The 21,400-nt window shown below is 38.3% G+C and overlaps 1 protein-coding gene across 1 annotated transcript; it reads right to left on the bottom strand.

Moving 5' to 3' along the window:
• Positions 1–4,225: 4,225 nt before the first annotated feature.
• Positions 4,226–5,130, bottom strand: LOC129883558 (uncharacterized). Its single transcript, XM_055958194.1, has 3 exons — positions 5,101–5,130; positions 4,568–4,723; positions 4,226–4,477 (listed from the first exon to the last, which is right to left on the bottom strand). Exons 1-3 carry the CDS (start codon positions 5,128–5,130, stop codon positions 4,226–4,228), a joined length of 438 nt encoding a protein of 145 aa, XP_055814169.1.
• Positions 5,131–21,400: the final 16,270 nt, after the last annotated feature.

Here is a 21,400-nt window from a genome sequence, read left to right as displayed (position 1 = left end):
CACGGATAAGAGTCCAATTGCACTCATGTTGGTCCTTAAATATGTATTTGAAGACCCAAATTGTACACCATCTCGTGAATTTGAGGAAACTCCGCCTGTAGCCTACCCTCATTGACATATTCATCTCCCATGTACTTTGCCTCTTTTTGGGACTCGAACCAATCCAACCCATATTGCTCTACCGCCTTCTTGCCGAACCGGTGCAGTGGTAGTCTTTAACTTGTTGGTTCTACAAATGAAGAAGCCCCCCCTTTTCAGGATCTTTTGTTACCACTCTTCCGTCTAGTTGCTTTCCTTTAGGTGCCATTGGAGAAGAGGAAGGAAGAGTTTATATAGAGAGAGAATCGGATTTGGACAATGATGGTGTTTTTAGAATGGTGGGTGGCTAGACAAAGAAGACAACGTGGTGTTTTGGGGGTTTTAGTAGTTTTGTGGGACAATGTAGGTGGTGAAGAAGGGTATTTATAGGAGGAATTGAAGTGGAAAGATGAAAAGGAAAGGTTATGGGAGAGTGGGGGTCGGGTAGTTGAAGAGTTTAGGTTGAGATAGTGGGGTAGTGGGAGGGTTTTGGGGGTTGTTAAACGTCTTTTTCTAAATTTAAACCTGAATCCATTACTGGCGCGTTGGTGGCGCGGCGCACCAGAGTCGCGCCCACTTACAGAATTTCAAAGATAGGGCTTGGCACGGCACACCAAGATTGCACTCGTCTAAGCCCTCTATTTTTTGCTCCCTGGCGCGGCGCACCTGCAGAGCGCCAGCCCGCCAAGTTTCAGACTTTTACTTCTTTTTGTTCTAATTAGCTCCTGTCAATCTGCGCATTAACCATACACCATTAGAAAAACAAACACGGTGGGTTGCCTCCCACCTAGCGCCTTAGTTTTGGTTGTGGCACGACATTAAAACTTGTTCTACTCCTAATATTACCAAGAAAGACAATCTAAAATCAAATGCCAGCCTAAAATACCAAAGACAAAGCAAAATTACAAGCTTTAGATCCTAATACAATGCACGGGTTGCCTCTCGTGTGGCGCCTTAGTTACTATCGCGGCACGACCCAACTACTTCTTCACTCATCTTCCAGTTTATGGCTTCCTCATCACGGTCAACATCCTCACCAAAGTAGTGTTTAACTCTTTGTCCATTTACCAAAAATGTGAAGGTCTTCATTGCATTCCACAATACCACTGCTCTATGCGGTGTCATACGCACCACTTCAAAAGGTTTATTCCACTTGGACCGCAACTTTCCTGGAAAGAGCTTGAGTCTAGAGTTAAAGAGGAGTACCTTTTGCCCTGGTTTGAAATTTTGAGTGAAAATATGCTTGTCATGCCACCACTTTGTTTTCTCTTTGTACGACTTAGCATTTTCATAGGCATGTAGCCTAAACTCTTCTAACTCATGCAATTGATCCAACCGCTTCTCTCCTACTAACTCTGGGTCGAGATTAAGCTTCTTGATTGCCCAGTAGGCATAATGTTCTAACTCTACTAGTAGATGACACGCTTTACCGGATGCCATCTGATATGGAGACGTCTCGATGGAAGTTTTATAAGAAGTTCTATATGCCCATAATGCCTCATCTAGCTTTGCTCCCCAATCCTTCCTTTGTGCATTGACAATCTTTTGCAGTATCTGCTTTACCTCTCTATTGGAGACCTTAACCTGTCCACTGGTCTGTGGATGATAAGTTGTAGCTACCTTGTGTCTCACCCCATATTTAGCCAAGAGATTCTTCATTGTTTGATTTATGAAGTGTGATCCTCCATCACTAATAATTGCCCTGGGAGTGCCAAATTGAGTGAAGATGTGCTTCTTTAGTAACTTGCTTACCACTTTTGAGTCATTCGTGGGAAGGACCACAACTTCAACCCATTTGGACACATAATCCACTACCACTAATATATATTGATTCCCATAGTATGATGGAAACGGACCTAGGAAGTACATGCCCCATACATCAAAGATTTCAACCTCCAGAATATTTTTCAAAGGCATTTCGTGTCTCCTTGATATTGTGCCAACTCGTTGACACTGATCACATTTCTTTACATATCCTGCAACATCTTTAAACAGAGTAGGCCAAAAGAAACTTGATTGGAGTACCTTATGGGCGGTACGCTCACCTCTATGATGGCCGCTATATAGTCATAAATGGCAACTATCCAACACTAGGTTCACCTCAATTTTTGGCACACACCTCCTAACCATTCGATCAACACCTTTTTTGAATAAATAAGGCTCGTACCATATGTAGTACCTGGCATTATGCATCAACTTTTTCTTCTGCTGCAAGGTAGCATCAGGAGGAAACACTCCACTAACCAGATAATTGACAACATCTGCATACTATGACAATTCAGTCATCTCTAGGGACAAAAGCTGCTCATCTAGAAATTCTTCTTTAATCTATAGTTGTTCTTCAACATGTGTCGAACTCTCTATCCTATAAAGGTGATCGACAACTTGATTCTCATAGCCCTTACGATTCTTGATCTCGATATCGAACTCTTGTATCTACAGGGTCCATCTTATGAGCGTTGGCTTTGCATCTTTCTTATTGAATAGGTACTTAAGAGCTGCATGATCAGTATAAACAATCACTTTAGTACTTACCAAATAGGATCTGAACTTGTCGAACGCATAAATCAGTGCCAACATCTCTTTTTCTGTGATAGTGTAGTTGGCCTGAGCTAAATCAAGAGTCTTGCTTGCATAAAAAATAAAATGAAAAATCTTCTCTTTTTGCTGCCCCAAGACTGCCCCTACTGCTACATCACTGGTATCACACATAAGATCAAAAGGTAGCTCCCAATTAGGAGAAATTAAAATTAGAGCTTCCGTGAGCTTCTTCTTCAACAACTCAAAGGCCCTACACACTTCTTATCAAGTGAACTTATCTTCCTTCTCCAACAAGATGCACATGGGCCTAGCTATTTTTGAGAAATCCTGAATGAACATTCTATAGAACCCAGCATGACCCAGGAAACTGCGGACTCCTTTGATTGAAATTAGAGGAGGTAATTTCTCTATTACCTCAATCTTGGCTTTATCTACTTCCAACCCTTGCTTTGAGACTTTATGACCCAAGACAATCACTTTCTTTACTAGAAAATGGCACTTTTCCCAGTTTAGTACAAGATTTGTCTCTTCGCACCTTGCTAACACTCTATCCAGATTTCACAAGCATGAATCAAAGGACTCCCCAAAAACTGAGAAGTCATCCATGAATATCTCCACAAAATCATCCACCATGTACCTTTGGAAAGTTGCAGGTGCATTACATAATCTGAATGGCATACGCTTGAAAACATAAGGTCCATAGGGACAAGTGAGTGTTGTCTTTTCTTAATCCTTAAGAGTAATCGAGATTTGATTGTACCTTGAATAATCATCCAAGAAGAAATAGTACTCTTGCCCAGCCAACTTGTCTAGCATTTGATCAATGAAAAGAACTATGTAATGATCCTTCCTTGTCACCTCATTTAATTTGCGGTAGTCCATGCAAATCCTCCGGCCAGTGACTGTTCTAGTGGGAATTAGCTCATTCTTCTCATTTTTGATCACCGTCATCCCCCATTTTAGGTACACACTAGACTGGACTTACCCATTTACTAACTGAGATAGGATAGATGATGCCTGAATCTAACCCCTCAATGACCTCCTTTCTCACCATATCTTTCATTACAAGATTCAGTCTACGTTGAGGTTATGCAAATGGTTTGTGCCCTTCCTCCATTAATATGTGTTCATGCATAAGGCTGGACTAATCCCATGCAGGTTAGCCATTTGGCAGCCCATGGCTTTCTTTCATCATCTAAGCACCTCCAAAGCTTTTGTAACCTACATTTCAGACAAAGCTGATGAGAGAATTACTGTTGAAGTGTCATTTGGACCAAGGAATACATACCTGAGATGAGATGGAAATGGTTTCAATTCTAGTTTTGGAGCTTCCTCAGTTGAGGTTTTAGGCGACGGGCCCAATACTATATTTAATGGTTCCACCTATTTTTTCCACATGCTCACATTGTGAGCATCTAACACACTAATAATTTCTTGCGCCAGCATACCGCCTTGTATGTATTTACCCATTAACACTTTCTCCATAGGATCTTTATATTCCTCACATTTCTCCGCCACTACTTCATCAATTACTATTATTGCAGATAACTCTTCTTATATCGCAGGAAATTTCAATATGATATACACATCAAATACTTCCATATTCTCATGAGCTCTCATCGTGAGTTGCCCCTACTGCTACATCTATCAATGCCCCTCCCATTGCAAGGAATGACCATCCTAATAAGAAAGGGACATTTGGATATGGCTCAAAGTCTAAGATGACAAAGTCCACAGGAAAAATGAGTGATCCCACCAGGACTAATACATCCTCGATGATCCCATCCGGTCTGGCTACTGAGCGGTCTGTAAGTTGCAACAAAATGGTGGTAGGCTTTGAATTTCCAAAACCCAATTTCTTGGACATAGAGGTAGATATCAAGTTTATGCTCGCCCCTAAATCACATAATCCTCTTGCATTCACACAATTGCCAATAGTAACCTATACCGTGAAACTCCCCGGATCTTTCTGCTTTGTTGGGAGCTTAACTTTATTTATAATTCTTGAACTGCAGTCCTTAGTGAGTGATGCTGTTTCATACTCAGCCAACTTGTTTTTTTTGGCTACAATGTCCTTGACATACTTGGCGTACTTAGGGATACCCTGCAAAACATCAATCAAAGGTAAATTATTTTTTACTTGTTTCAGCATTTCAATGAACTTCTCGAAACATTCCTCCTTTTTTTTCTTAAACTTTTGTAGGAATGGAGGAGGAGGTTTCATTTTCGATTCTTCATCCACTTTTTGCCTTTTGGATTCATCTTCTTCCCTAACTTTTCCTTTACCTTTCGACTCATCTGATTTTATTTGGGGAGTCAATTCAGTTAGTTGCCGACCACTACGGTACTGACTGCATTTACCTATTTGGGGTTTGGATCAGTTTGACTTGGAAAACCTCCTTGTTGGCGAGAGTTCTGTGCGCTTGCCAACTGCCCAAGCTATTTTTCGAGTTTCTGAGTAGCTAACAGATTTTGACGCACCTCTGCAGCTAACTTAGCCTGGTCAGTCATAATTTGTTTTAATATATCCTCTACGCTCATGCTTCCTGATTTCCTTGAGTTCTGGTTACCCTGACCTTGATTATTATACTGTTGCCCACCTCCCTGTGGTCGGAATTGGGTCTACCCTTGATGCTGATTTCTATCCCATGAGAAGTTCAGGTGGTTTCTTTAATTTGGGTTATAAGTATTTCCATAGTTTTGGTTAACTCCTCCCCTTGGTGCATTACCCACAAAGTTCACAGACTCCGGATTAGCTCCACAGTAATCTTTGAATGTTCACTACTTCCGCAAATCTTACACCACATTGGTTGTTTTTGAACCATATTCACTGCTACCTACTATTATCCCAGTTCCAGATTGCTAAAATGTGTGGACATCATATTCTGCATTGATGCAATCTGTGCAGTGAAGGCTATCATGGCATCTACTTCCATCATTCATGCTTGTTTCTGCACAACATGCATGGAATTCCTTCCATTCCACTCATAATTTCCCTGAGATATGAGGTTCAGCAGTATATATAGCTCATTATAAATTTTCTCCCGCTCTTGTCCTCTTGCAGCCAAATCAAAGAGAATTTTGGTGTTGGGTTCCAACCCCTATATAAAGGTATGGACTAACACCTCATTCGCCTGATGATGGTGGGGGCAACTGATGAGCAGGGATTTAAGCCAGTCCCAATCTTGATATAAATTCTCTCCAGCTTTTTGTTTAAAGCTTAGGATTGCTCTTCTCAACTTAGCTGTCTTTCTCGAAGGAAAGAACTTGATTAGAGACTTACGAGCTAAGTCATTCCAAGTGGTAATGAAATTAGGCAGTTTTTACTTCAACCACTTGTTTGCCTCCCACAATAACGAAAAGGAAAACAACATTAACCTCATATAATCAGGAGATACCCCAGTTGGCTTGTAAGTATAGCTGATTTTCAGAAAGTTCTAGATATCTACTTGGGGATCTTCATGAGACAACCCCGTAAACTGCCCATTTGTGTGCAAAAGCTATACCATATTCTGTTTTAGCTCAAACCGACCTCCAGTCGACGATTTCTGAATATTGGAGGTAATATTTGCTATAAGTGGGACTGTCACATCTCACACTGTTCTTGCTTCTATCTCCATAGGTATCTCTTCTGGCGGTATCTCCTTAGGCAAACCGTCCCCTGGAAAACCTTGGTTATTCTCTAGATTGAGTTTCTGTATTAGGTATTGAGAGGCCGCTTTACGCCTTTGTCAATGAAAGAATCGTTCAAGCTCAGATAATGGCTCTACAAGCTCCTTGTCTCTGCCTAGTATAATGCCTCAGTCACCTACAAAATGCATAGCTAAGATCAAGTTTTTAACACTAGAACAATCAATATAGAAACTTTGAAGAAAAACAAATTGCCTAATTTAAAGTCCCCGACAATGGCGCTAAAACTTTGTTGCGTTCAGGTGCACACGCAAGTGTACGTGATCTAACAAGTAATATAATATATCTTTCGAGCTGGATATCGAACCCATAAAGACTTTATGAAGACCACTTATTTATATTGAAAGGACTATACCGATTATGTGTGTTATGAGAAATTGAGATAATGCTATCACCAAATCCTTTGCTGCAAGAAAAATTACTACTACTACAAGAGTTATACAAAAAATCAGGTTATGAAAAATCCAGGGCTGTAGCATAGAATGAAGTCATATATAATATTGTCCACTTTTAGTCTTAGATGAGATGTTTAACTTCTAATTTATAGGGTTACTAATACAAGCATGATCTTCCGATCTCTAATTATCTATCTTTATCAATAGCCTAATTACATCATTGAGCGAGGATAGGCATGAATCAATAAAAATGCATTAATCTATCGTCCTATTTATTAACCAAATGTGGTATACATGTATGTGTCACTAGCATCCTGCATACAAATCACCCTAAGTTACTCTAGCATGAAATGTTTCCTACATTCTTTGTTCTATCTCCTTGTCTTCTTCCGAATTCAAGGTAGACAACACATGTACTCTAATGCTGGCCAAACATTACAATAGTTAAAATAAAAATGAAGGAGTAATTATAATTAACAACTCATCATCGACAAAAGAGTAGATCGTATTATGTCATAACTTCATAGCTACAACCCCAAAATAAGAGTTCTTATCCACTCATGTTCAATATAAATACACAATGAATTAGTTCATACACTTTAATCTTCAAATCAAAAGAGAAAAAAAGAAAAAGCTAAAGTGCGTATACCCTCGTCTTAGTCTTATTTCAAAAGCTGCGTGCCCCCCTCTCAAAAGCCATAGGATTCTATTTATAGGATTTTTAAAATAACCTTCTAGTCCTAAGTTGACTCGGACTTAATTAAAAAAATCAGAATTTCGGGGCCATGTTGGTGCACTGCACCAGGGTCGCGCTAAAATATCCCTTTAGTAGTTTCACCCTTTGCGTAATGCGCTAACAGTGTGCCAAGAATGCCTCTCAGTTGTTTACCCTCTGGCATGGCGTGCCAGCAGTGCATCTAAGATAATCCTCTAAAGTTTATACTCTAGCACGGCACGCTAGTAGTACGCTAGGGCTGCTTATCCTATTTTGGCTTCCTTCTTCTCTCATTCAACTTGCATATCTTTGCATTGACTTCTTCCAATCACTGACTTGTATCCAAGCATCCCACAATCACTATACATACCTTAGTGCAACCTTGTTCTTTATTCTATCTAAAACATGCAATTATATTTCTAAAATATTCTCAAAATAAGTACTAAATATGAGCAACAAGGCACATGAGCACATAAATATGCCCAAGATCAGCGGCTGACACATCAACCATTTCTATGATTTGCATGGGAGGCAAGAGGTGGAGGAAGCACCAAATGTTGTTACCGGTATGTTAAAATGTCTTTTCTTTTGATGTGTAAGAATTGTTAGATTCGGGTGCAAACTTGTCATTTGTTACCCTATTCTTAGCTAATAGGTTTGATTTATTACCCGAAATGTTAGTAAAGCCTTATTTGGTGTCTACCCCTGTTGGTTAGTCAGTTGTTGCTATGAAAGTTTATAAGAGATGTCCTATGTTTATCTTGCATAAAGTTGTTCCGCGTGATCTGATAGAGTTTGACATGGTAGATTTTGATGTTTTACTTAGGATTGATTGCTTACATGCATCTTATGCTTCCATAAGATTGTATTACTCATTGAGTCATTTCAATTCCCAAATGAGTCCATTCTTGAATGAGAGGGTCAAAATTCGATGGTGAAAGGTAAGTTAATTCCTTGTCTTAAGGCCCGAAAGTTGATTGCTAAGGGTTGCATTTACCACATTGTGTGGGTTAGGGATGTCAATTTCGAAAGTCCTCCTCTTGAGTCGGTCCCCATAGTCAATGAGTTTCCTGATGACCTTCCTGGTATCCCTCCCGAAAGAGAAGTTAATTTTTGTATCGATCTCCTCTCCGATACCCAGCCTATATCTATTCCTTCTTACCGAATGACCTCTGCAGAATTGAAGGAGTTGAAGCAACAATTAAAGGAATTGTTAGAAAAAGGGTTCATAAAGCCATGTATTTCATCATGGGGTGCTCCTGTGTTATTTGTAAGGAAGAAGGATGGGTCACTTTAGATGTGAATAGACTACCGTCAATTGAACAAAGTGACCATACAAGTACCTAATCCCTAGAATATATGACTTATTTGATCAATTACAAGGGGCAAATCACTTCTCCAAAATTGACCTTCGGTTCGGCGATCACCAACTAAGAGTGAGGGAGTGTGACATTCCTAAGACTTCATTTTGAATAAGGTATGAACGCTTCAAGTTTATAGCGATGAGTTTAAGGTTGATGAATGCACCGATGGTGTTTATGGGCCTAATGAATAGGGTGTTCAAACGCTACCTCGGTACTTTTTTATGGTCTTTATTGATGGCTTCTTGATCTACTCTCGGGGTGAGAAAGAACATAAGAACCATGTGAGGATTGTGCTTCAAACTTAAGGGATAGGCAATTTTTTGCAAAATTTAGTAAGTGCAAACTTTGGTTGAAATGGCATTTCTTGGTCGCATAGTGTTCGGTGGGGGGATCAAAGTTGATCCTAAGAAAATGGAGGAAGTCAAGAATTGGCCTAGACAATTGTCTCCTTCGGACATTAGGAGTTTCTTGGGTCTATCCGGGTATTATAGAAGGTTCATTGAAGGGTTCTCCTCCATCTCATTTCCTATGATGTAATTAACCCAAAAAAACAAAATTCATATGGACGAATGAGTGTGAAAGGAGTTTCCAAACCCTGAAAGATCGCTTTACCTCCGCTCCTTTTTTGACTCTACCAGAAGGACTAGAAGGGTTTGTGGTTTATTGTGATGTCAAAGTTTGGTTTGGGTTGTGTCTTGATGTAAAATGACAAAGTTATAGCTTATACCTCTAGGCAATTGAAGGTGCATGAATGTAACTACCCTACCCATGATCTTGAATTGTCAGCCGTTGTTTTTTCTTTAAAGATTTTGTGGCATTATCTCTATAGGGTGCATGTGGATATGTATACCGATCATAAAAATTTCCAATATGTGTTCACCCGAAAGGACCTCAATCTAAGGCAAAATAGATGGCTAGAACTCCTCAAGGACTACGACATGAGTGTGGATTATCATCTGGGTAAAGCCAATGTGGTTGCCGATGCAGTCAGTAGAGTTTCTATGAAGAGCATGGCTCATATGGATGAATGAAAAATGGAGTTGGTGAAAGATGTTCACCAGTTGGCTAGATTAGGGGTGAAGTTGTGTGGTACCGATGATGGTGGTATAATTGTTCAAAATAGGTCCGAATCCTCCTTGGTGGTGGATGTTAAGTTAAAATAAGACCTTGACCCGACATTTGTTGAGTTAAAGAAGTTGGTGAAGGAAACAAAGGTAGAGGTCTTTTCAGAAAGGGGAGATGGGTGTTATACTACCAAGTTCGGTTATGTGTTCCTAATGTGGATGGCTTAAGGAGTCTGATCTTGAAAGAGGCTCATAATTCTTCATGCAATATTCATCCCGGTTCTACAAAAATGTACCGAGACTTAAAAGATCTCTATTGGTGGGGTGGCATGGAAAAAAACATAGCAAGGTTTGTGTCCAAATGTCCAAATTGCCAACAAGTGAAGGCCGAACACCAAAGGCCTGGTGACCTAGCACAAGATATTGAAATACCTACTTGGAAGTGGGAAGATCTGAACATGAATTTTGTAGTGGGTTTGCCTCACACCCGAAAGTGTCATGATTCAATTTGGGTAATTATTGATAGAATGACTAAGTCGGCTCGATTCCTACCTGTCAAGACTTCCAATAGTGCCGAAGATTATGTTAAGTTGTATATTTGGGAGTTGATGAGGTTTCATGGTGTCGTTATCAATCATTTTGGATCATGTCACCCAATTCACTTCTCATTTTTGAAGGTCATTTCAAAGGGGCCTTGGTACTAAGGTAAAGTTAAGCACCGTATTCCATCCTCAAACCGATGGTCAAGTCGAAAGAACAATTCAAACCCTAGAGGATATGTTAAGAGTTTGTGTGTTGTAATTCAAAGGGAGTTGGGATGATCATCTACCACTCATCGAGTTTGCCTATAATAATAGTTACCACTCAAGTATTGAGATGGTGTCATTTTAGGCTTTGTATAGGAGATGATGTATATCTCTAGTTGGTTGGTTTGAAGTCGGTGAGATGACCTTGTTGGGTCCTAATTTGGTGGTTGATGCTTTAAAGAAGGTTAAGGTTATTAGAGAAAGGTTCAAGATGGCTCAAAGTCGTCAAAAGTCCTATTTTGATACTAGGAAAATGGATCTTGAGTTTAATGTGGATGATTGGGTGTGTTTGAAGGTTTCACCCATGAAAGGTATGGTTAGATTTGGTAAGAAAGGAAAATTGAGCCCTAGGTATGTAGGGCCTTATAGGATCTTGAAGCTTGTGGGCAAAGTCGCTTATGAGTTGGAATTTCCCTCGAAAATGACCATGGTTCATCTGATGTTCTATATGTCTATGTTGAGGAAATATGTGGGTATCCTAGTTCCATTGTGCCTTTGGAGATAGTGAATGTTGAAGACAATTTGATCTATCAAGAGGTTCCAGTTGAAATTTTGGACCGGCAAGTCGAGAGATTGAGGAACAAGGAAGTTGCATTCGTTAAAGTCCTTTGGAGGAATCAACAAGTTGAAAGTGCTACATGGAAAGCGGAAGTGGATATGATGAAATGTTACCCTCATCTCTTTCATTCTACTCAAGCCTAAGGTAATAAATTATTCATGCTCAAGTCTTTAAGACTCTTATGTTTCAGTTTTTCTAAGTCTTCATATGCATGCATATTCATGAAGTTAAATTTTTAAGTTATGTTTTATGTTAAAGTTTAAAGATCCCATGTTTGATGCATTTCAAGTTTCATTGTATTCATGTTGGGTTTCTAGTCCTCATGTCATGTCCACTTTACATAATAATCCTCATTTGAGGACGAATGTTCCTAAGGGGGATATATTGTAAGACCCCAAAAATGTGGAAGGTCCTAAAACAAGGAACAAATGATGAGTTCTCCGAAAGTGCAAACAACTGGCACTAAGAGCTGACAACAAAAACTATCATGGGCAGTGGTAATCATCACGGACCGTGGTGAGCAACCGTGGTAGATATTTAAATACTCAGACCTGCAGGATACAAATCACGATGGAGGACGACGGACCGTGAAGCCCTTTGTGGTGACCCCACTCCAAGAACCTCAGGAGATTTCCCAAGGAAAGGTCCATGGATGACCACCATGGATTATGGAACCCTCTACGGACTGTGGTGTGTCCTCGTGGTGGACACTCTGCAATTCCACCTTCAGGACCTACAACACTGACACCTTTCACAGCCCGTCGTGCCCTTCACGGAACATGAAGGAGTTCTGTGGTGAAACTTCAAAGATACCCTGCAGGTTTTTCCAAAATATTTTCCAAGTCCCTTACCACGGGACCTCACCACGGTCCGTGGTGATCACCACGGAATATGAAGGAGTCCCCGTAAATCCAATTCAGGTCAGATTGTAAGAGGGACATTTTTTTCCTTTTTAGTGTTTTAATTCAAAGTGGAGTCGTTTTGAAGTAACATTTACCCATTTAAAGACCCTAAACCCTTCTAAGTTCTTATTCTTCACACTTAGACTGAAAACCCTCAAATCCTCTATTGTCAAACTCTCCCAAGAACATCAAGGCAAGCTATGGTTTGTTTCCAAGGCATCTTAAAGTCTCCTTTCCTCCTCAAATCTTTCATAGGGATTTTATTCCCCCAAGGTATGTGGGTTTCATCCATGGTATCTTCCACCTATGGATCCAAATGTTTTCCTCAACTTGTTAATTCAAATTCTAAATTATGAATTCTTATGGACTTTTACATGATGACTCTAAATGCATACATTATGATATATTTAAAGTTTATTTACTTATATTGATGTATATTGACTCTGAATTTCATGAAAGGAATAATTTGTTAAAGTGTCTATATGAAGGCTTGACAGTGGTTTTAAGGTGTATATGGTGGGTTATTTTTAAGATGTATATTTTGATGCATTTCCATCACTCTGATGCATGCAATAGTTCTTTAAATGCAATTGGAGGTTTTATGAAATGAACTCACCTAGTTTTCTTATATTAAAGTAAAGTTGAAATGAAAGCTTTACTCCAAATGAAAGTTTGTGAAGTAAATATTTTATGTTAAGGGAGTCATATGAAATGATTGAATGATGTTGAAAGGGTTTATTAACCAAAGAAAGGATTTGATGTGAAAGGACAATTCTCACATCTTGAATCAAATGAAATATTTTAATGAGCTATCCCACCGAATGATGATTTGATATCTAAAGTTATATAAATGCTTGTGCTATTATGGTATCTAAATGTTATTTTATGGGATTGACCTAACACCGAATGTAGCATGTAGATGGGAACTCGACCTTAGGGGTCCTTAAGTAAAGTCTCATGTTGCATTAACTATGCACCAATATAGGAGCCCTTATAGGCTATTTAGTCTAGTTGATCCACGATTAGCCATTAAAGTTAAAGTTAAAGAAATGATTAAAGCTGATGGAGTTCTACCTGGCAAGTAGTCTCCCCATGCCAACGAGAGGGTAGTATTAGATTCCATATAATAGCTCGCATGGTCTTAAATGTCGGTTAAGGTCATCTTCCCACAAAATAAATATTTTAAAGTTTCATATGATGATTTCTCATGCACGCATTCACTTATGGATATTGCTTATAAATGTCTTAATATTCTTCATTTTATAGCATGCACACATACTTAGTACATTCAAAGTACTAACACATTTTTTTGCCTACATGACATCACCATGTAGGAACCGTCGTTGCTCTACACTCTCCTCTCCGTGGCTAAGTTTGTCGTTGAAGGTTACTACTAGTTGGTGAGTTCTCATGTTTTGGGAACAATATCCCTATCTTTCTAGCTTATGCTTTGTATAGACTATAGAGTTACTTTTGGTACTTTTGACTTATATATTTAGGGTGAGCTAGGGACATGTCTTAGCTCCCGTCAAGTTTTAAATATAGAAGGTATTGTTGGACAAAAATATTTTGATGTTTGAGATGAATTAATTCTTATCTATGTGGAATCCCTTAGTCCCGTTACCCCTTATATTTCGGCTACTTTTGATTATCATTATCAATGAAAAGCTTAATGAATGCTAAGAGTCTTGGGTGAGTAACCGTACCTTCGGGAGGCTCATTCGCTGTGTCACATCTAGGCCCTAGGCTTGGGTCATGACAGAATGCTTTCAGGTTCTTTTACTCATGTTTTAAACCTATTGGTCATGCACCTCATGTTCATATTGATTATTTCCTACTTAGTGCATTCCATATACTAACACATACTTTTTGCCTACATTGTATCATAATGTAGGGCCCAACACTCACGCTCATCCTTCCGTCCGTCGCTAGAGCTCATTACCCTTTTCACTTGTGGTGAGTCCTTATGTTCTGAGGACGTGACAATTTACTTTTCCTTATGTTCTTATGATTTTTCATCGTTTATGTTGGATGAGCTAGGAGCTTGTCTTATGCCCCCATCTAGGTTAGTAGAGGCATGTTAGATGTCATGGAGTTTTTTTTGTCTTTTCATTTTGAGTTTTAGACTTGTTCTCCTTTATTGAGACTTTTCATGTTGAGAACTTATTTTTGCACCTATGTCTTAGATTTATTGCTTTACTTGCCCTATGTATGCTCATGAATGATATGCTAAGAGGCTTGGTTGGGGTCCTTGAGGATTCTAATCCCTTGTGTTGCACCTAGGGTCTATCTTGGGTCGTGACAATTTGGGTTGGAAAAACATAAAGACAAAAGAAAAGGCATTACAATTGCTAGTTCCTTGTTGTTGTAACGTGTAGAGTATCGTTGTGGGTTTGACTTTTTTAAAATTTATTTAATTATCATATTATGATTCAAGTTTTGATATATTGAGATATGTAATTAAATATTAGGCGTATTGTATTATATGAATACTATCAAATTTATGATACTTGGAGGAAATTGAGACTTAGCCCTATTTGAGATTTAGGAAATTGATTATAGATATAGGTGGGATTTTGGGTCTAGGCTGGATATATGGTAATATAGGTGTCTATGAACTCGTTTGCTTTTGAATATTGTACATTTGATAGATTGGAAATGTTCGGAGGGATTGAAGAAAGGAAAAGCATTGGTGAATTCGCTTGCTTGACTTCGGTTATTTGGTTGAGGTAGGTTATGGTTAATTCTATATCATAGAGGAACTCTTAATAGTAATTGATAGTCATTGAGTAATGTTGTGAAGTTTTCTATGCATTTAATTATTGTGGTTTGGATGATTGATATGTTGTTGTGATTGGTCTACAATCCCAAGACCATGAAATCCATAATCTTGAACTTGCTCTATCAAAAGTGATGCCTTGAATAAAGAAGGTTTGATAAAATATTATTAATGAAGTGGAAAGTGATGAATAAGAATGATGAATCAATCATATTATGGGATTGGGTGTGATGAATAAGAATGATGAATCAATTATATTATGGGATTGGGTGTCACGAGTCGATATAATATATTTGGATTGGTTTCCATGAGCTGATATAATATTATTGGATCGGATGTCACGTTCCTACACGATAATATTAAAGAAAAACATATTAAAATGACTTAATATACTCAATCTCAAAGAAACTGTTTTATAAAAGAGCGTGGTGTGGAGGCTTGAGTCCTCATGTGTATTATATAATTTTGTTTATTAATTATGTACTTTCTTCATTGTTGTCACCACTTTTACCAGTAGCTTGTTGTTTGCCACATGTGAAGTGCTATAGTTGATTTTCTGCTATTGTTTTATGTATATTGGTTTCTATTTCTAGTCGGCTGATGATGCCTACTGTACATATTTCCTTGTACTGACCTCTACTTGTATTTTTCTGTGTTTTATTATGGAATACCATGAGTATACCATCGACTTCGACTCGCCCTTAGCAGTAGCCAGTCTCCAGTATATCAGATTATAGGGTGAGTTATCTTCCTAGCTCGTGTTGGGTACACTCAGTCATAGCATGATGTCCTTAGTTTTTGGATACAAATTATTTTATTTATCTATTCTAGTGTTTGATACTGAAGGGGAACCTTGGAGTAATCGGTGAAGTTGCTGCCATGTGACTAGGAGGTCACGGGTTCAAGCCTTGGAAACACTCTCTAGCAAAAATGCAAGGTAAGGCTGCGTACAATATACCCTTGTGGTCAGGCCCTTCTCCGGATCCCGCACATAGTGGGAGCTTTAGTGCACCGAGCTGCCCTTTTTTCTAGTGTTTGATACTCGTAGACTTAATATTTTGAGATTAGGTGTCCTTGATATGACGACTTTCAGATTTTGGAAAATGTATGTAATAGAATTTAGTGGTTTTTGTTATTTCATACTTTTATAAGTTTGAGCTTCCACATTATTGTCGTATTTTCTAAGTTGAATAGCTAGCATAAGTTGGGGTTTGTATCGTTGGTTCTCCCACCTACGAGGTTAAGTGTTGGTGCCACTCATGACCCATTTTGGATCGTGACAGAAAGAAATAAAAATAATTAAATATATATTACTTTTAATGTTAATAATTATGTGTACTAACTAATTGTAAATAGACCATTTAAAAAGGACGCGTATCAAATTTTTTCGTTGTTCACTTGCCTTCAAGAGAGTAAGCATACTCTCTATGCCATGTCACCATTTAAGGCGTATTTATTCCATTTTAAAATAGTTTAGGGGGTAATGAGATTCTAGTTAAGCTTAGGTGTATCGCTGGAATTTCGATCATAGTTTAGGAGGGTATTTATACCTTATCCCACCAATCTATGCCCAATAAAATTTGTAGTGACCCTCTTGGGAGTATGTCACTTCTTAAGAAAAAACTTATGTAATAGTTACGAATTTTATAAGAAGATTTATGTATGACATATTAATCATAATCTAGTAGTGGGAACGTGAGTCTTGCCTTGGACATAATGATTCTTTCCACATTGTGCACAAGTGGGAACACGATTTTTGCCTTGGCCTCTGATCTATTTTGCTTATATTGAGTTGGACCGTTAACACTACCAACCTTAGAATCATCAAACTTTCTCTTTTTTGATGGACCTCTAAAATCTGATCTAGGCTTTCAGAATTTGTTCTTTGTCTTCTAGCTTCTTTCTTATCAAGTCTTTCCCAAGTAAAAGTAGTAGAAACTGTTGTAGGATTGCCACATTCTTTTTGATGGAATCATTCAAACTCTCTTTAAATCTCCTGCACTTATCTTTTTCCTCATTAATAATACCTCCAGAATAGCGAGAAAATCTGAGATATTTCTGTTGATATTCAGCAATAGACATGTTCCGTTGCCTTAAATTCAATAAGTCCTTTTTCTTAGCTTCACAATAAGCAGGAGGGACATACTTCATATAAAATTCTTTAACAAAATCATCCAAGTAAGAATTAGAGGTTTTACCTTGGCATTTGGAATACTTACCCACCAATCGTAGGCATCCTTTTGTAATAGCGAGATAGCATACTTGAATTTGGCAACATCTGAATACTCTAAATGCTCAAACACTCTCTTCATGAGCTCAAGCTATTGTTCAACTTCTCCCATTTTCCTCATTTTCTCAAAGTTTATCCCATTGGGATGATGCATCAATTCAGCCATGTGGTGGAAGAATTCAACCATCTGTTGGAAAAGATGATCCATAACTTGAGTACTGTGGCTCATATGAGGATATGGACCAGCTCTGACACCTTGTTGGTTTCCCACTTCAGACCCACTAGTACGGGGAATATATTGATCCGATAAATGTTCGACAACCCCTTCTATTGCATGAGGTTAGGAATAAAAGTCACATGTACCTTCACGAGAAGCTTTCATAGGTCTATTAGAAGAAGATGCCATAACTTAATTCCTTCAAAAGGAAAGATCACATTTCATTAGGGACATGTAATGATGCATATAAAATCTATATGCATTAATGATACTATTTACCATATAGTGAGCAAATAATATACCCAAATCTTCAAAAAGGAGGCAAGTATACAAGCAAATCACAACAAAAGTCCTAGAACCACAAACCTAGTTTCTGATACCAACACTTGAAGTGACCCTCTTGGGAGGATGCCACTTCTTAAGAAGAAACTTATGTAGTACTTGCATAGTTTATAAGAAGCTTTGCGCAAGACATATTAATCATAATATAGTAGTGAAATTAGACCAATTCAAAAGTGTTAAATGTATAAAAATTTTCCTTTTAAAAATTCATTTATCTCAAATATAACCAAATAAAAACTCCAATTTATGGCGGAACAACTTTACAAAATAATTTAAGAAAAAACCTCACTAGATTTCCATGTATCCTTCCATACCACTACAGTTCACATTGTAAACTATTTCCAAACTCACGAGTACCGATGTTAACTGTTCGTGCTTCATACAAACATCCCTAAATTAAATAGTAAATTTAGTGCATTATATGACTCGGGTTTACACAAACCAATACAAAATGTGTTACCAAATTTAAGTTACAATCCATAATGTCTTGATCCAACTAGCCTTCGAAATTACATATAAATGTACAACCCATGGATAATATACATGTCCTAAGATTACTACAAAATATAAATGTCTGTATGCAAATGTGATCTTCCTTAAATCTCCCAAAAACTTTATCTCCAATGGCCAACTTCAACCATCTTCTCAAATATTTCCTACGATAGAAATAACTATCGCTAAGCATAAAGCTTAGTGGTGTAAAAACAACAAGCTTGAAGCCTTTAGATTCTCCAATTACTTTTCTCAAGTCATGGGCAGCACAATTAAAACACAATAAATAAATCAAGTGAACAGATATATCAAGAGTAGCAAGTTTGATATTTAAAGATCTAAATGTCAAGAACTCATAGAACCATCTTTACAAAAGATCAAATAACAAGTTTTACCCAATATATACATCATGCCGCCACACGAAATATAATCAAGTATCAAGAAGGACCAAAACCCTATATCAAGAAGGGTAAAGACTCAATAATCAAGAGAATCAAGAACCATATTAAAAATGGCTTTCTAGTTTATACTTAAAATAAAAAATTTCCATACTCAAGAGAAACTAAAAATCCAAAGTCAATTTGGAAAAAGATCTGAATCAAGAGGCATGCCAATAGTGATAAAGTCATAGCCACAGGAAGGACAAAGTCCATAAGAATGTCAAGTGATCGAGCAATCTGTACAAGTGTGTTACACCCCACCCTTTTTAAACTTGGAATGTCTCATGAGTTCCTTGGACATTTTCATATAAACTGGATATGCTACGACACTATCAAATGACTCCAACGAAGGGAGGATGTGATACCCCGTGGTAGAGAAGGTTGGAAGGGGAATCATAAGAATTCGGAAGGAATAGGAGGCTAAGTAACGAGTAGTAGGACTCGGCTTATCTACGTAAGCTACTAATTTAGAAATCTTACATATGTGAGTTACTTGATTACATATCAAGCTTACGTAGCAAGGGTTTCATAGGCTCTTAAAGTGAGACGATATTACGAACGAGATTATGAACCCACGAGGGAGGAAATTTTTTTGACACGTGGCAGCCTAGGAGGTTGACACGTGGCAGCACCCTATTGGCCGCATGTTGAGGTAGCCCAATAAGGGCCTGACACGTGTCACCCTTAGGGGCTGACACGTGTTACCTCATATATATATATATATGTGTATATAACTCTTAAGTTGTTCATTATCCAAAAATAGCAGCAGCCCTTGGGAGAAAAATGTGAGAAAGAGGCAGCCTTGGCGTTGGGAGCTTAAGAGTAAGTTTTCCAACTTTCTTCCGTGAATTAATTATATACGGTGTTCCTTAAGAATGTGAATATGTATATATGTATATTACGATGTCTATGGAACCAAAACTTCAGCTTTACAATTAGAGATTCGGAAGGAAAAGAAGAGAAAAACGTGAAAGGTGCAAGGGAGGGAGGCTACGGGTTAGGCCTATTGGAGGTAAGCCTCCGAGTTTCGTTTCATGAATTAATTAATTATGGTATCCCGTGGTTATATGACGCTGTCTAATAATGAGAAAATCCAATTTGGGGCAGCGAGGAAGTCGCACAAACAGCCCGCTCAATTTCAGCGCGTTTGAAGAAGTTATGAGTTGCGATTTGACAATTTTGGCCAATTTTGGGTAAGGTAGGGTTTCTTCTTTTAATTTGGACTTTATGGAGTTATTATAAAGGATGTTACACGCCCTATAGGTGGCTGGAAATATGAAAATGGCTTATAAATACTTGGCGTTCGGAATAAACTAATTTGTAGTCGTTATAGTTGAATTGTTGTCGAAACAAAGTGTTGTTCTTGTGAGGTGCTTCTGCAGGGGTGTGGCTTGTGGTTGCAGGGACTAAACATGTTCTAAATGAGGTGGGGGAGCTGCTGGTTTCATCCACACGACCCTCTCTTCGCACAGTTAAAGGTTTGGCAAAAATGGAAACTAGAAACTTCATTTTGATATCGTATTTTGGATAGGTCGTTTGGAGCCTATATTGTATATTGTTGGTATGAGTTGCTGCAAGTTGTTGTTGTTGGTTGGATGTAGGTCGTAGGGACCTAATTGGAAATTCGGATAGGGTACATTATAGGGGAGGTGCTGCCCAATTTTCGTTAACGCCTTAACAAACTAAAGAACTAGTCGAGGAAACGACTAAGGGAATAGATTCCATTAACATTAAGGCGTAACCTCAAATAATGAAAAGTTAAGAGTAGTTGATATTCATATTACTTTCATATTGAATAGGTTCAGAAGACGACGAGACGAGCAGGATAAAGGGTAACTCCCAAGAGGTATGTAAAGCTTTCTCTTGGCATGTTTTGGTATAAGTTCGTACAACTATCTTTCTTTCCTTTTGGCAATGTTTAGCCTTAAGTGGATTGTTTATGAAGTGCGGGGATAATTCCATTCCCAGGATTCCAAGTATGCCTCATAACCCCTATCCACTGCTCAGTATTAGAGTTCCTGTGAAGATTAAGTATTGCCTAGTAGGGCTTCTATGTGTCAGAATGTAATGTATGGGAAGCTATCTCTCATTTTCATTGAGATGCATTTGATACGGAAATGAGATTACGATGCCATAGTGGTTCACCGAGTCCCATAAAGGGCCGGGTACGAAATATGTATATGAAGATCACCTGAAGGAAAGTACAGACCATATAGAGCTTGTTCTCTTTCTTCTTTTGGGCATGTCCTTGACTTAGTTATAAGTTGAATCTGATCTGAACTCCAAGGTAACTCCATTCTGAAACATCTCTTAATTACTTCTAAATATTGAATTCCTATAATAGTCGAACTGTTTCTCTGAAACTGTTAAGTGAATAGTCTTACTTTGGTATATATCTAGGAACCTCGAGATATAATTAGTGTAGCCCCTAATGGCATTTAGAGGGCGGCTAGAATGACTATACTGTTACTCGAATTCTTAGACAATAACTTAGTCGTCTTATATAGTTGAGTCTTGGATAATGATTTAAACTGTGTTTGGTTTTTCACTACTCTGCTCGTGTATACTGTAACACTTCTTCTCCGAGTCCCGGGCCGGTTAACAGATTCGTGTAATTCACTGCATTGTTCACTATGTCCCTCGCTAGAGGGCCAACATCTGTATGTATATATGATGATGGCCTGGGGCCTGATACTGATACTATGATGATGGCCTGGGGCCTGATACTGATACTATGACGATGGCCTGGGGCCTGATACTGATACTATATATATGATTCACCGGAC

Source organism: Solanum dulcamara, chromosome 3, assembly GCF_947179165.1.
Source record: "Solanum dulcamara chromosome 3, daSolDulc1.2, whole genome shotgun sequence".
In the NCBI taxonomy this organism is placed as follows: Eukaryota; Viridiplantae; Streptophyta; class Magnoliopsida; order Solanales; family Solanaceae; genus Solanum; species Solanum dulcamara.
Note: the sequence above shows the minus strand (reverse complement) of the source record. Positions and strands in the feature narration are given on the sequence as shown.

What these genes read in the sequence shown, in the direction of transcription:
- LOC129883558 (XM_055958194.1), bottom strand. Translation starts at nt 5,130, where the DNA reads ATGACTGACCAGGCTAAGTTAGCTGCAGAG. An exon ending in AGGCTAAGTTAGCTGCAGAG is followed by an intron (nt 4,724 to 5,100) that starts GTGCGTCAAAAT and finishes GATGTTTTGCAG; the next exon opens with GGTATCCCTAAGTACGCCAA. An exon ending in AAGATCCGGGGAGTTTCACG is followed by an intron (nt 4,478 to 4,567) that starts GTATAGGTTACT and finishes TCTATGTCCAAG; the next exon opens with AAATTGGGTTTTGGAAATTC.